Here is a 16,539-nt window from a genome sequence, read left to right on the forward strand (position 1 = left end):
GTCAGTGGAGCCCTATTGCATCATACGCCACCAGCAGTTGTTACGGCCAGGTCCCTGTAGGCCGCGCAGCACTGGGGTAGCGGGGGCGGCCCGCCCGGAGATCGGGGAGTCTCCGGGGGGGGCAGCAGAAGGGAAAAGCAGCTTCACCAGCCAGGTGGGTTACTGTGGCTTTGTGGAGGACGTTATGAGTTTCAAATGTCCCCGGCAAATATACACCACGGCGCAATCGCCAAAATGGTAGGCCTCAGACCGTGCTTGATGTCCGGCCTGTGAGGGTGTAAGCATGGCCAAATTTGCCCGCAGCGCCAGGGAGCCACAGTCTACCGGTGTCGCTCACCTCCGGCAGCAGCTAGGGTCGCTCCAACGTCGGTGATGCCCCCGCCCTCTCAGGTGTCTCGGCGCCCCGGGGGGGGGAAGGCCTTCTCCGGCTGCTACGTATAGGCCGCGAAGCCTCGGTCTGTCCTGGCGAGCTGGGCCGATGTCAGGAAGCTTCCACGCCAAGGCAGCAGCCCGCCCCGGGTTCGCCGGCAGCTATCTCCGCAACCGGTCAGGTTTCCCCGGCAAGAGAGGTATCGCTGGGCGCAGCTCGGTGTCCCTAACACTATGGAGCGATGTTCAGTCGGATATCTCCGGTCAGGATCACTGGCGGATGAGGAAAGGTGCTCGATCTGGCGGGAGCCTCACACCAGTGCGGCCATCTTGGTCTGGCGCCACCTAGCGCCCCCTGGCATTTTTCCATATTTGACAATGAAAGAACATCCTTTATACATGACACAATTCCATTGCCTAATAGGGAGGTCATGTATTTCTAAATTCACAAAAAAGTTATTCCTTTCCTCTTCATGGGTAGGATTTGTATTTAAATGAAAATGCTTAGTGATACACTTCTGAATAGAGTTAGAGAGTGAAGACATATTCATTATTTCTTTTCTCGCAGAATCTTGCACTCTCTCATCTTCAGGAGCCTCCTTTTCTTACAAAGTCTCTCCTTTCCGTTTTATTTGAGTTGTAATTGGATCTACTCATCTGCTTCGATCTTAGCAAATGGGAGCAATAGGTAGACTCCATTCTTGTTGCTTGGTCTCTGAATGCACTAACGACCAGAGGACTCATGAAGAGCCACTACCTCCACATCAGTATCAACACAGATCTCCACACCTTACATGTCAAGCAAGTGTATTTAGCATTCAGAAGTTAAATCACGAAGGGGTAGAAGTCGTTTATCCAAGGAAACAAATTTTACTGACTGTGATATTGCTTAATAATCTGTAAGATTAATTCTTCATATATCAAGGTTACACAAGTGGACTTGGCACAGGCAAATAAGCCGCCTACCTCCTCCCTAATTGCCTGCTACAGCCTCCACCTCTACCCTTAAATCTTTTTAATAGATAGAAACAGTTGACTGCGCTTGGGCTAGCTTCCGTAGATTTTATCTTAAATGCTGCTCAGCTCTCATATTCAGGGGGACTTTGGGACCCTGGCTCCTAAAGTTATACATGGCCTGCTGCACTCCCACCCTCCCCAGCTCTGCAGGTAGACAGATGCATTGACCAAAAGCTGCATCCAAAGCCTGATTACACCCCCACAGATCATGCGCCACTTGCTGAAAAAGGCTTTCTCCACTTCCAAACCAAACCCACAGACTACCCATTAAAGCTTCTAACAGCAATCTGCAAGCTACCAGTGCAAGCCCAAGCCATGTAGCCCCAGCGCACCCAGCCAACAAGCCACCACAAACTCTGCCTGTGGTCAAGGTTCCGGATTCCAATGCTTCAAACTTTGCGTCACCACCCTGCAGTGAACTTTGTCCAATGCATGCTGAGGGGCAGACATGAGGACCGCATAGTAGCATGGGGGAGGAGCAAGATTCAACCTAATCTAAGTGATCTTTGGAATGACCCAGGTCAAATTAATGCTGAAAGTATCACATATTATCTGTTAAGGAGGCATACTGGCCTAGGAAGTCCACTAGTGACACCTCCAAAAAAGGGCCCTTTGACCTCTCATTATTCTTCATACCACAAAGATGGATGTGAGTTCTATCTTGACTAGCTGCACCCAGAAATGAAATGTTCCTTACACATAAAATTCAGATTAAGGACCTTTACAATTAAAGTCTATCGTTCAAAATGGGATAAAAAACGGTCACAGTTTTGTAATTGAATGCCATGTAGTAGAGAAACAATACTGCACTTTATGCTTGTCCGTTCTAATACTGATGGCCCAAGACAGGAGAGGTTTCTCCCTCTATTTATGAATGATGGTGTAAGACACTCTCCTGATGCACTATCAATATATCACAGGACTGATCCATCTTAATTGTTTACTCAGTGACCTCTTTTATATGGTCAGCATGGTTAATGCAAAGGAAAAAATTGTAACAGCTTTTCCATTTTTAAGTTTGAATGCCAGTTCGTTCTAATATTTTTAATATGTTTCTTTTTCAATTAACTGCCATACACTTAGTTGAAATTGTATATTTTTAGTTGGCATTGTATATTTTTGCTTTTTATATTATGCAACTGCTTTGCACTGTTATTTATTTATGCTATGGCTAGAGCTAAAAAGACTAAACCTTTACTCTACCCCACCTCAGTATCCTCGATATACAGATGATAGGCAGTTCAACAATAGCTAAAGATATTGACATCAAAAACAAAATGAATTCAAATGTCTCTCGTGTCAAATCCCGACTTCCAGCTCCGTCAAAGTTGGTTAAATGCAATACAATCTGAGGGCTTTCAATCTCAAATTGCTGAACCCACCGAATTCAATTTTTTATTTTTATTTATTTTAGCGATTTGTATAGCGCCTGGTGACCCAAGGGCATCCCCGCGCTGTAAGGAGATTGTTTATCCTGTAAGGAGAGGGAGGGAGGAGGAACAGTTATTTCGGGAATAGGTGCGTTTTCAGTTTTTTGCGAAAGGTCAGGTAGCTGGCTTCCAGTCTGAGGGTGCGTGGGAGGGAATTCCATCTCACGGCCGCTTGCACCGAGAATCGTCGGCCTCCGGTGCGGGTCCTTTTGAATTTGGGGACGTTGGCCAGGTGCTCACTGTCTGAACGGAGGGATATGGATGCTTTGTAGGGGGTGACCAGGCTGCTGAGGATAGTAGGGCCAGATCCGTTGATAAGTTTGTGTGTTGTACACATGGCTTTGAATTCCACCCTTTGGCGAACAGGGAGCCAGTGCAAGGCCTTGAGGGCTGGTTTTGCTGACACTCTCGATGGAAGGTTCGTGAGCAGACGGGCCGCAGCGTTCTGTGTCCGCTGTAGTCTAGTCAGGGTGGCCTCTGGAGCGCCCAGGTAGACCATATTGCTGTAGTCAAGACGGGACAAAACTAGCCCCTGGATGAGAAGTTTCCTAGAGGGAGGAGGTAGTAATGGGAGGATCTTACGGGTGGTGCGCATGAGCCCAAAACAGGTGCCAGCAGTTTTGGCCGCTTGCGTCTTCATGGTGAGCTCCGGTTCGAGCCATACTCCAAGGGTTTTGATTTCACGCTTCGGGGAGGGGATTTCTCCGAATACGTCGGGCCAGACTGTTGGGGGGATGGTTGCCCATTGTTTTCCCAGGAGCATCACTTCGGTCTTAGACCCATTCAATTTTAGTGATGAATCACTCATCCAGCTGTGTATTTGGGTAAGGCAGTTCGCCAGTTCCTCTGGGTGGTCGGCTAGTTGGGATAGAGAGACGACCAGTTGAGTGTCATCAGCGTAGCTTACCATTTTTATGTTAAAGGGTGTCACCACGTCTTCCAGGGGAGCCATATATGCGTTAAACAGCGTCGGGCTCAGGGAAGATCCCTGAGGGACCCCGCTTGTGAGGGGGAGGGTGGCTGAGTGGTAGATGCCGTCCCATACCTGGAACGTGCGTCCGGTGAGGAAGGATTCTGTCCAACTAAGTGCCGTCCCGGTGATCCCTGCTGCCGCGAGCCGATGGAGGAGGATACGGTGGTTGACTGTGTCGAAGGCTGCGCTGAGATCCAGGAGGATCACTGCCACTGACCCTCCTGAATCCAGTATGCGCCTTGCCTCCTCGATAACGGCGAGGAGGGCAGTATCTGTGCCATGGCCCGGGCGGAAACCAGTTTGGGATTCCCGTAAGATGTTGTTTGTTTCAAAGAACTGGGACAATTGTCTGTTGACCAGTTTCTCAGCTAGCTTGCTGATTGCCGGTAGTAGAGAAATTGGTCGATAGTTTCCCATGTCTGCTTGATCGAGCTGAGGTTTTTTAAGGAGTGCTTTTACCACCACGCTCTTCCAGCTGGCAGGGACAGATCCCTGGGTAAGTGAGCTATTAATGAGCTCCGTGACCGTGGGAACGATGACAGGGGCAACGGTTTTGAGGAATCTGATGGGAGCCGCATCAAGTGGTGAACCACTTCTCATTTTGGTCATGGTTCGCTCGACTTCCAGACATGTTACTGGCCTGAATGTCTCAAGTTGAGGACGAGGATGACTTTCGGTTTGACTGGGGGGTGTCGGATTGTCCAAGTGGCTGGTGGGCCCGGGAGGGGGGAGGGAAGCTAGTATATGGGCGATTTTATCGTTGAAGTACGTGGCTAGGTCATTACTTCGGTCCACCGATGGGACACTGGAGGACGGTGAATGGGGTACTTTGAGCAGCTCCTTTACGATTATGAAGGATTCCCTGGCTGAATTAGAAGATTCTGTAATCCGCGTGTCATAGTGGGAGGCTTTGGCGTGCCTGATGGCATCTTTGTAGAGTCTGACTGTATTGTGGTATGCATCCTTGCTGGAGTGCTGCCAGTCTTTCCTCCAAAGTCTTTCGGCTCTTTTGCAGTTTTTACGGAGGAGTCGGAGGTCAGTGGTATACCACGGGGCGGACCCAGGTTTTCCGTTTTTATCCTCCCTAGTTCTTAGTGGGAGTACGGAGTCCAGGGAGGTGGTGATCCACTCTCTGAAATTGCTGTCAGCGACAGCCGGATCGTCTGCGCGTGCCGGGCTGGTGTTTTTAAGAATGCTGGCCCACTCTTCGGTAGGAAGTCTGGACCAGGTCCTGTCCCTGATGTAGGTGGGCGGTTTTTGAGGTTTCCTGAAGAAACCTGGCAGTAGGAAGGAAATTAGGAAATGGTCTGTCCAGGGTAAGGGGGAGGAATCCTTCACTTGCATCGATGGAGTGTTAGTGAACACTGGGTCCAGCAGGTGACCCTTGGTATGAGTGGGTCCGGAATTAAGGAGGTGGATGTCAAGAGCTGCCAGATCAGCGATCAGGTCAGCTGCTGTCTGGTCGGCAGGGTCTTCGAGATGGATGTTAAGATCTCCTATTATCAGGAAATTCGATATGGAGTGGGCCAGGGTTGCTACAGTGTCCAGGAGAGCGCTCGCGAAAGGGCCTGGATGCCCGGGAGGGCGGTAGACAAGGACTCCTGTCAGAGTGTTGGTCGAGTCTAGTTTGATTGTGAATTGCAGGCTTTCAGAGTCAGGGATCTGTGCATCCTCAGATTTGCAAAGAAGGTGGTCCCGGTGGATGATGGCGACACCGCCACCTCGGCCTAGGGGGCGGGGTAGGGACTGAATGAGGAAGCCTGGAGGCGTTGCTAGCACCATGTCTGCCTCAGAGTGTGGGGCGAGCCATGTTTCCGTGAGGAAGAGGATATCAATCTTTTGGTCTTCAATGAGGTGGTTGATCTGCGTCGCATGTTTGGGGAGCGAACGGCAGTTAAGTGAGGCCAGTATCAGGGCAGCAGGCTTGTGAGGTTTTATAAGTAATTTGCGTTGTACTGGCTTGCAGAGGGTACAGCGGATGAAGGGTCCATTTAGGTCGTGAGTGTATTTACAAGAGGGGGTGGGGGGTCTGAGACTTAGTAACTCCCGACGTGAGTATCTTACCTTAGGGGCAGCTGTATTCGGCAGGGGTAGTGGCCCTAGGCCCGGTCGTGCGCAGACGGGCTTGCCTTAGGCGCGCCTTCGGCACGCAAACGGCGCTCCCGCTGCGCTCGTCCGCTGCGCTGGTATGGCCGGCACATTTGTAGTCTCTGGGGGTGGGCGTGGCCTCGCAGTGGGCGTGGCTACCGCCTTGGGCGTTTCCTGATTCAGCGCTGGGGTCGCTGTGTCAGGGGTGGTCGGGGGGGTCTGTGAGGGCGCGTTCAGGTCAGCGTTTCCAAGCAGGTGAGTTCTAAGGTCTTTAAAATTCTAACACAAGTGAAAATGGTGCAGTTTTTAAAAACAGATGAAAATACAGTCCTCCGGCTTCCGCCTCAGATCTAACACAGGTGAAAATGGTGCAGTTTTTAAAAACAGATGAAAATACAGTCCTCCGGCTTCCGCCTCAATTCTAGCACAAGTGAAAATGGTGCAGTTTTTAAAAACAGATGAAAATACAGTCCTCCGGCTTCCCCCTCAGATCTAACACAGGTGAAAATGGTGCAGTTTTTAAAAACAGATGAAAATACAGTCCGGGCACCGACGGACAGGTAGGAAGCAGCACGTCCCCTCCCCTCTGGGTAGTTTGGTCGGGATTGTTTTATTTGAGCATGTTTTATAACTGGGTATGACCGAAACCGAGGCAAATAGACTGTTTGTTTGTCCCTGCTGGTTTGGATTTTATGATTAGGGGATTAACCCTTATACGAGGTGGGACTGTGATATGTAGCGCGTTAGATAGTAACCAGTTCCATTTAGCTTTTTGCTAAATCTCGCTGTGAGAAACCATCACGCTCCATAGTAATGTAAAAGTGAAGTTAGGCATAACATTTGATGGAACTACATTGAGAGGAGCTCTTTAAATATTAACCAGCCCCAGTTGCACTAGGTGAGCCAGTCATGGGTTTCCATCCCTTATAGAATGACATGTAGGTTCAATATAACACTTGATTGTTTCTCTATATATAATATTCGTGCGAATTGTGACGTACAGTTAGGTCAGAAGAACCTTGCAAAGAGGCCATGGACAGTATGTTTTTTAATGTAACAAGGTTTATGATTGATAAGGGAAACTGACTCACAGGGATTTTTACTCTGTTTGCGATCCTTTTTGTTTACCCTCTTTTCAGAGTGGGGCCTCATTTCCCTGAGCTGTCACCAGGAGAGATGAGGAGTACTCCCACATAAAGCTGGGTGAGTACACAAATGTTGTTTTAATAATTTGTATTGCTGCAACCAAGTGGTGAATTGGACAATTTTGCCATTGCCTAAATATGAGATATTGAGCAACAGTGTTTCTGGATGTTCTGGGTCAAAAGAAATTCCTACAATTCACTATTATACATTATTTTGTAGGAATGAATCCAAGTTTCCTGTGTTATTCGACCACCTGTTGGGACTCACAGGACATGGTAGGGTGTATCGCACCAACCATTTAAGTTGTTTAAAAAGTTTTGTTGCACAGTTTTCATATTACATATTGCAGTAGCGCTGTTATATTGGTCCTGACGAAAGCCGGGATACAAGAAATCCTTGCGGCTGAAACATGTATACCTGCCATTTCATCTCCTATGTTAGTTATTTTTTCAAACTGTCAGCGCACTGTTTTTAGATTTTGACACTAGGATAGTGTCTATTAAAATTTCTGTAGTAGCCTACTAGTCCATTTTAACATTTGCACTATTTCTTTTTCACTTTATTGCACTGCAAACCTTCAGCACCACTGATCAAAACTGGCTAGTGGCAGTACCAATCACTGGGGTATGAAGCAAGCATAGTTTTTGTATTAACCTGTTGCTGGCTGCACAAGTCGTGCAACCAACCACAAATCCCAGATGATAAGGTTTCGCCACTGATGTGGGCTGATGGGATTCTTTTTCACTTAGTGAATATGTTTTCATTTTGACCTAGAAATTCTAGTTTCTCTGCTAATCTGTGTCTCACTGATTCTAGACCGGTAGGTTCTTTGTGTTTTTTCTGTGGTGGAATGGTCTGCATGGGTAGAATAGCAGGGAAAGAGGGGAAAATAAGGCGGGGTAGGCCGGCAGGGCTAGGCGACTGTGTCAGGAAAAAGAGAGAAGGAAGAAGAGGGGAAATCACCAATGTAGAGCATCAGTAGGAAGGCAAGGCGTGCAGTCGTAGAGGATGTGGCAAGGCCTACGCGGGTTTAATAGGGTAAGAGTCATCAAGGTGCCGTCAGGAGCCCGAAGTGCATATGTGATGTGAGCGCAAGGTAAAAGAAGGTTTAGGATGACCTCGGGCAGTTATTGTTGCTCCTGGAACCAGAGGAGCAGTGTGTCACATCCCGTTACAATAGGATATTGGCAAAGCCCTCAGACCTCTTCTTTGCAAAGCGCAGCGCTCTCAGCATCAGCCCAGGCCAGAGTCGAGAATCTCCATGCTGTCGGAGGCTGGTCAGGAGCCAGCAGCAATGCATCACACTGCGCCAGAACTATGGTGAGGTCTAGGAATCGTGCCTCGGCCTGCTGTTTCGGGTCACAGGACGCTGCTCAGGGCACAGACTTACCAAGTATAGAGAGGCACCGGCTAATTTATGACATGAAGTGGGAGGAGATCGGGACCAATAATGTGCAAGCAAGGCACACACACAGAACAGGTAGCATAGGTCAGTGTCCTGTGCAGTCGGTGCAGGTTGTGCTTGCACTAGTTAAGTATCTATTAATTCTCTCATGGACTAGGTAGGCCCCATGGATGAGAAAGGTTGGAAAAGGCAAAGCATGTGGTAGAAGCACTAAGACAGGGAGGTGGAGGCAGTGTAGTCTGGGGGCCCTATGCAAACCGCCGGCACACCCACTGAAGTAGGGGTGCTAAGTAGTAGTGTTCATATTTTGCCCCCCCCCCCTAATCCTGCCCAAATTATGAGTGTGAATAGATTAATTAGAGCCACTCTGCTGCGGCCCTCCCCCAGATAAGGTCACCTAAAATGGAGTTTCATGAACGGAAGAAGGAGGGGGTGGAACGAGACAGAGTTTGTCAAAATAGTGCAGCAAGCACAGCAAAATTATCATTTTGGAGAGTGCCACTCTGCAAACCACAGATAGGGGCAGGGTGCACAAGAAGGCAGTCTGGCCACGAATGCCAGCCATTGCCATGCTGAGGTTACCATCCCATAGTGCCTCCTCCTCATGGCAAATCTGAATTCCTAAGTTTCTAAACATTTGAGGCTTTCATTGTAGCCACCTGCCCACGGACAGGCTGGGAACTCAAAGCAGCCCTGGCAATTTTCTCGGACCAGTCCCTGGGCAAGCACTGCCTGGCCCTGGGAGGCTGGAAGCGCTTGCTTGCTGCTTTTGTTACTGAGGGCCGATATCGCAGCATGCTGCAAGGACGGTCCACAGTAACAAAACCGGCCCCCATCATTTCAATAGCAGAAAGGCTTGGTTGTGTCACCAAGAGGAAGAGCAGGATCTCTGCATAAAAAGAAGTTGCATGGATTTAAGGAGTCGAACACCTTCTACAGGTAGAGCACGGGGCAAGCTGCAAGGTACCAACGCCCGGGACCAGCCTCGAGGATACTTTAAAGGGGACAGAGGTTAAGGGACATATTCCTGTCAGGCACAAATCCGTTCTGATCAGTATGCACTAGACTTGGGACCAGAGGGAGGAGACGCTCAGCTAATATTTTGGTGAGTATTTTATAATCAGTGTTGAGCATTGTCAAAGGGCTGTATGAAGAGATATCGGATGCGTCTTTGTGGGTTTAGGAATGGAGTTCAAAGTGGCTTCCCAAAGTGATGGTGAGAGGTGGCTCTCTGCATTCACCATGTTGTAAAGGTGTTTCAGGTGGGGGGGGGGGGAAAGATCAGCGTACGTCTGGTAGAATTCAATAGGAAGGTATTGAAAATGGTCCTTTCTAGGGTGCTTTCCCTTGACTTTTTGTTTTTCTCCTTCCCAATTTTACAGGGCTCTGGGTGCTAGCCTTAGGAAACAAGCAAGTTTGGCACTGCTATGCAGTGTCAAAGCACTGTGCTCATCATACATACTGTGGAGCAGTGTATATATGATGGGCTGATTCGAGTTAGCTGTAAGTCCATTGTCATGGGATAAGACCTATGCAAGGGGCATGTATCTCGTACGAGCCTCCGTGGTGCCTGCTGGACTGGGTGCGCCATCCACAGAGGAAGCTTTTCGATTGTGCCACAGGTTTACCCTCGTGGGTCCTGTGTGCATGGGTTACTGTTACTCGGCTTGGCATTTAAAAGCTAAGTACCAAGGTTTTGTATGTCTCTTGCTAAATTGGAGTTCTCCTTTGTGACAGGGTGTGGTGTTGGGAAGAGGTTGGATATGTATGTGTATGCGTTACATGCAAGAGTCGTGAATGGTACTGGGTGGTGTATTTGGTACGACTGGGCCTGCTTCTAGCACTGGGTTAGCATGAGGGGGTGTAGGTAAAGGCTGATGAGCATTATTCCTATGAGTAGAATAGTAACAGTATATTGTTTGGTATCAATGAGCTTGTAATGTCAAATCTTTTCCTGTAGCACATTGGGTATGACATTACGGTGATGGAAATGTCACTTTGGGAAAGTGGGCATTTCGATGCGCGTTGCTCTATGTGCCTGGTGACCTTTCTCCTAATTCATAACTGGATGCTAGGGGGACAGACACATCTCTGCATTCCTGATAGAGAGTCATAAACTACGGGTTCACAGGAAACTGCGGACCTCTGACTCTGAGGGGCCTTTCTAGGGTGTGTACGTGGGATAGAACTGGCACCTGCATTCCAAGGGGCAGGTTCTTGGCCCCACTGAAGATTGTGAACAAACCTCCTATGGTAGGATTGCAGAGAGGACAACATTTAGAGAGGGCCTGTACATTTCAAAGGTAGCCTTTTGAACTGATCATATCTTCAAAGGCCATGGTGGGTATAACTATTGGGGCTTCAGCCTCGAGAGTAGAGGCACTTTTGGAGTTGGAACCATACTACGCCAGTTCAATACTGGGACACTGTCATGAGAAATCATAGAGGCAGGAGGGGCTGGAACTGGACTATCTGCAGACTTGCGTTGGCTTGGAGCTCGTCGTGCTCCAGTAGGGGGACTATCACTTGGTGGATTTTGCCTGGACGTTTCTGGCCTGCAGCTAGTGCCAACTGTTGTGGCCTTGGTCTCGTAGTACTCTCCATGGGCTGGTGAGCTGGCCTCCTGTCCACGAGATCCCAAGGACACAAAGGATCTCACTGTCTCCACATGATCTTAAGGACTGCACTGGGTGCGGCGGAGACAGGTGGAAGTGATTGTAGTTGGGGCAACGACCGTCCTGACATACACCATCATCTCGCTGTGCAAGAGGAGTGTGTGCGCAAAGACCAGCAGCCATCTGACATGCCGGGGTGTGAGGGTATTGAGGAGTGTGGGGGAAGTTTGCAGAGTGCAAGGGACCCGTGCTTGCAACCAAGGGGACCTGTACTTGCTTGTGCTGCAAGAGCATGTGGTGTGTTGAGGGAACCTGAGCAGGGAGCTGAGACGGTCTTTGGCCTCCAGATCGGGAGTACGACAGTGCCTGACATTGCGGCCTCTGTCCAAGGTCATTGGCTCCCTCTTCCTGAACCCACGCCTCAGGATACTGTTTTGGAAAACATCAAGATGAGACCCGAGGGGTTTTGTATGCCTTGTGGTCACCTGCAGCTGACTGTCGGGGTCTACGACAGGTCATACCTTCACTTGAGGGGAAAACATGTCTCTTGATGTGGGAGTGTGCCAGCATCCTGGGTCACAAACTTTTGTTTACAGGGGAGATAGCGATCCTGCACTCATGCTGGTGCCATCGGAAACCTGGAGGTCTAATCTGGATGGAAAAAACTAAGTAACTGATTTGTTCCGTGTTTAGGTGGTATTGTCTAGTCAACAGGGCACCAGCCGGGGCAACATGTATCATTGTTTGGTAGAGTTGAGAGACTGAGGGGCTGGGCCACGAGGCGTAGATAGAGACTGGTAACTGTTTGACCTTCTCTGCAATTGGAAAGTCTGCAGATTGCATGTAACTGTAAAGTGTATATCCAATGTATGTTTTGATTTAATTTCAATAGAGAAGTTTTACAATTGTGTATTACTGTAGGATTTATATACAATGTGTATCTCGTTTTGATCTCAGAGCTTGTTTGTAATATAAAGACAAGTGTTTTTTATACATATGGTGTGGAGTCTTTTGTGGCGAACACAGTGTGTTGTGAGAGGGATATTGTGCCAATACTTTACACTTGAGTCCTGAGGATAAGCCTGACTGCTCTGTGCCAGGCTACAGAGAGGGTGAGACAGGTTATCGGACACGTGTATTGTACTCATCCTATTTGGAACAGTGGATTCTGACTGGCTTTGATTAGTCTCAACCAGCCCAAAACTGCTGTGTCTAACAGAAGGCCATCTAAATAAACTTCCAATTGATTTTACAACTCATTACCTTTGAATACTCCCAAGTAACTCTTGTAGGTTCTGGCCATCTGTAAGGGCACAGAAAAACAAGAGAGGGAGTGAAGAGGTAGTGTCCATGAAGGGCACTGGCAGTGGATACGTCCTCCTCTAAAGATAAGTTCAAAACACAAGGATACACCTTTAAATGGATGTCTTTAAGAAAAGGGTGTTCTCACAGATTTTTAGTGTCTTTCCTACATTGGTTGAAAGCACACAGTGTTTGCTTGAATACCCCTCACACACCAAAAGGGCCCTTGGTGTCATGCTTCATCACCGCTGTGGGACCGGGGTGCTATGACCTACGACTACATGGGAGCACTGATCTTCAGTACTACGTGTTGGGTAGGAATTGGTGAGAAGAAGAGTCAGGGGTGAGTGAAAAAGTGTATTTAAAAAGGGACTGGCTCTTGTGGACTAGTAACTTTAATATTCACTTGAGCTGGCACTGTTAAAAGTGTGGGTCGGAGATATCCTGCGTTAATGTGCGACCCTCTTGTGTATGTCAACATGTTTCGAAGTGCAAGGCTTTTTCTTCAGGATGAAAAAACAGAGCCTCAAATAACTTGCGTCAAAAGTACAGGACAGTTTGTCTTTCATGTTTCTCTGTACATTTCAAGTATTTGAATCTGAGTAAGTGTGAGGAGCTCCGACGCCCTCCGATTTCTCTGCACAACATGCTCTACTGGCACGACTGTAGCGGCCTACGTCCATCCATGCCAAACCTAAGATTTAACCTGAAGGCTCTCAATTTGTAAGCCAAAAATTTATATTTTTGCTTTCTTGCTCCTAAAACTTCCCCAACTCCAAATCAAGGTAAGGGGGAAATCAAATATCCCTGATTTTTTATATAAATCTCCTTCTCGGGTTGCGAAACTGTGTCTATAATTATCCACACTGTTATAGTTTAACCTGGGCAAAAATGGATATTCATTGCTTGACTTAGCACTGAACGAAAATGGAAACAAATTCCAGCAGAAAATGTGTTGCTGTGAAACAGATAGATTACATCCCAAGCAATATTTAAACACGCGTATTTCTGTGTATCCATACATACACCTACAGTTTACCCTAAACAGATCCCCACACACACACACACACACACACACACACACACACACACACACACACACACACACACACACACACACACACACACACACACAGGACTATGTTTCTCCAAATAAACACTCGTTTATCTATTTGCACAAACACACACTGACAGGTAAATACTCTGGTGGACAGATCCCTCCTACCATAGCAACAGCCTCACGGAAGATCCCCATGAAGTCTACCTCGCACCCCTCCCTCTACAATCCACAAAAGATGATAGGGTGACACCAAGTCATCAATGAACATATAGGCCGTTTCTCTTGTGCTGTTGGAGTCTGTCCCTTTAAGATTACCCCCCCTTACACTGCCAGCCATCCGTCAAAGAGATCTGGCCAATCACTGACGACGCCGGTACGAGCTGCCGGAGGCGTCAGACCAGTGGCAGACGTCGATGGGCGGGCCACGAGTTGGCACTATTGTTGACGGAGCGGCAGCGGGTGGCATCAAGAAAGGAGAGCGAAGCGTCGTGGTGGTAGTAGTGGAACACCGAGCACGAGTGGGTACCGCTGCTTAAGTGACGTCACCGAGCAGAGGCCTTGCGCTGGCAACGGGACTCTTATAGGAGCTGTTGTTCGGTGCGTGACGTGTGCGGGGGGCACCCTAGTACACCGCCACCCCCCTACACTCGTGCTGGGAACCACCGATCCTCCCATTGAATATGTCTCAACGTGTGAGAAAAAACGGTTCCCCAACCCCGGCCACGGCGGGGGGAGGAGCCCCGGCTGCAGGGAGCCGCTTACAGCCCATGAGGGCCACGGTCCCTTTCCAGCTCCGGCACCCTCCGCCCACCCCGCCGACTCTACTCTTGCACCCAGGGGGCAGCCCCACGCGTACCGCCCCTCCTCGCAGCACCAGTCCTTCCGCAACGCGCCACCACCTGCCCTCCACATCATCGCGAGGAAGCCCCACTGTGGGCACGCAGACCGCCAACGCCGCTGCACGGGCCGGTCCCAACGGGAGTGCGCGCGGGAGCCCCCCACGGGGGCAACAGCATCACCCGACGCTGTCTCCCTGCTCTTCTCCCGTCCACCTGTGGCCTGTCGACCCATCCCCCGTTCCGGTTTCAGCGCCTCCCACAGGCAAGAATTGGAACCAGAGGCGCTCTCCCGAACATAGGAGCTCCCCGGAGAGAAAGAGCCCCAGCTCCCCGGTCTGCAAAGGTAGGTGTGTAAACCGGGGTCAAGAGGGCCACTGAGGGGTGGAGCCGCGCATGTAGCCTTCGCCACATGAGCGACTGCGTGCCGAAATCTGTCAGTTTCATATGTTGCAATTCCAAACGTACGTATGTTTGTATATATTATATGTATATTTGTGCATACAATATATATATATATATATATATATATATATATATATATATATATATATATATATATGTGTGTGTTTTATATAGCGGTAGCTAGACCCATGGGTATCAGAACGCTTTACATATACAAGGGAAAAAAAGTTGCATTACATAGCAGTACATAAGACTACATAAAGATATAAGCCAATCATTATAATTAGACATACATTACATAGCAGGATATAAGGATGCATAAAGATATAAGCAAACCATTATAATTAAGCATACAGTGAAGGGGAGGGAGGAAGCTCGGGATGTTGAAACGGTCAAATAACCACCTATCCTTGATGGACCAGTGAGCAGGGAGTCATAGTCTATTGAAGTCTAGGTTTGTTGACTTGGACGGTAAAGTATTTCTTGAGGTGAAGGAGTTTCAGGTCCCTTTTGAAGCAGGGGAAGGAGGGGTTGCATCTGAGGTATATAGGGAGTGAGTTCCCCATCCTGGGTACGTTACCAGAAAAGGATCAGGATTGAGTGGTTTTCCTTTTCAATTTCGGAGGGCTGAGAAGAAGTGAGTTGGAGCTTCTCAGAGTTCTGGATCTTATTGGAAAGAAGAGAACGGAGAATGGGGTCAAACACAATTGCACCTATCCTTAGTGCTATTTGGTAGAGGTTTCTAGGTGTCACGGACCGGAGATTCACAAGCCCCTAAATCTCCTAAGACAGAAAGTCTTATTTACAACTTTTTAACATACAATGGTCCAGCACACAAATCAATAAATACATTACAGACCTTCAATATTAATGGCATGAAAATTATTTCAATTTAAGTCAACGAAGACAGCAATTCAGCGGAGTTGTTTGTAGTTCAATCTTTATTCTTTTGTTTTGTCTTCAAATAAAAACAGTAGCCGTAGCCAACGCATTTCGTCCTTCACAGACTTCTTCAGGGCTACAAAAACATTTATAACAATTACTATACATAAATTTACACTATATACACATAAGAACAATTTTGCAAATAATTCATAAACACCATTTTCAATGGTTATATACAATATTTACAAAGCATTCTATAATACAGATTAGCTCATCTATATAACTCCACTGTTGCTATTCTATCATGTCTTTTGTGTTCCACAGTACACATCATATTCAATCAAAGACGAAAGGAGAATTCAGAACCTTGCACATCCTTTTTTATTTTTTAGATATAGTGGGCTAGCAATAAATGAACCATTATAGCAAAACCCCAGTTGGTACAGCTTTAAAAAGAAAGTTAGCATTTCTTACCAGAAAAATAATATAGATGGGATTTGGTCTTTAGCAAGTACTTTAAGTATTTCCCAATGGCATCAAACTTGAATACGGATTGCCTAGTGTATAAAAATAGGGATCAATTTTATAACCTATCATTTCTTTATCATTCGGTTTTGACATAGGCCATATATACACTCATCATAAGATATTTTCACTTGTCTTAGTATACTAATTGGAGTCCAATAAATGAGGGAGTCCAATAGGGTCCGTAAAAGCTCTCCTTAGAGATGAATAGAGCAACAAGAAAATAGTGAATAATTTATAAGACAAGTGAAAATATCTTATGACTGGTCACTACTTACCACCTAGTGTAAGAAAGTTTAAAATTTGCAAACTATAGTGCAACATTACTACAAGACACCTCACTATTCCCCCTTTTCTTATGAACAGCATTGGGGACTTTATAACAGGACTGAATACTGGAAGCAGCAGTACCTTTGCTACAATTTCCTTGAAATCCATATATATATATATATATATATATATATATATATATATATATATATA

The 16,539-nt window shown here is 47.5% G+C and overlaps 1 protein-coding gene across 1 annotated transcript in view; it reads left to right on the forward strand.

Moving 5' to 3' along the window:
- Positions 1-13,806: 13,806 nt before the first annotated feature.
- The window catches only part of FAM117B (family with sequence similarity 117 member B), a 270,715-nt gene continuing 267,982 nt past the window's right edge, over positions 13,807-16,539 (forward strand). The window contains exon 1 of the mRNA XM_078680238.1: positions 13,807-14,587. Within this exon, the coding sequence (XP_078536364.1) occupies positions 14,086-14,587 (502 nt within the window). The 5' untranslated portion in view covers positions 13,807-14,085. The remainder of the gene's footprint in view (positions 14,588-16,539) is intronic.

The sequence above is a fragment of the Lissotriton helveticus genome, chromosome 3_1 (assembly GCF_964261635.1).
Source record: "Lissotriton helveticus chromosome 3_1, aLisHel1.1, whole genome shotgun sequence".
Taxonomy (NCBI): domain Eukaryota; kingdom Metazoa; phylum Chordata; class Amphibia; order Caudata; family Salamandridae; genus Lissotriton; species Lissotriton helveticus.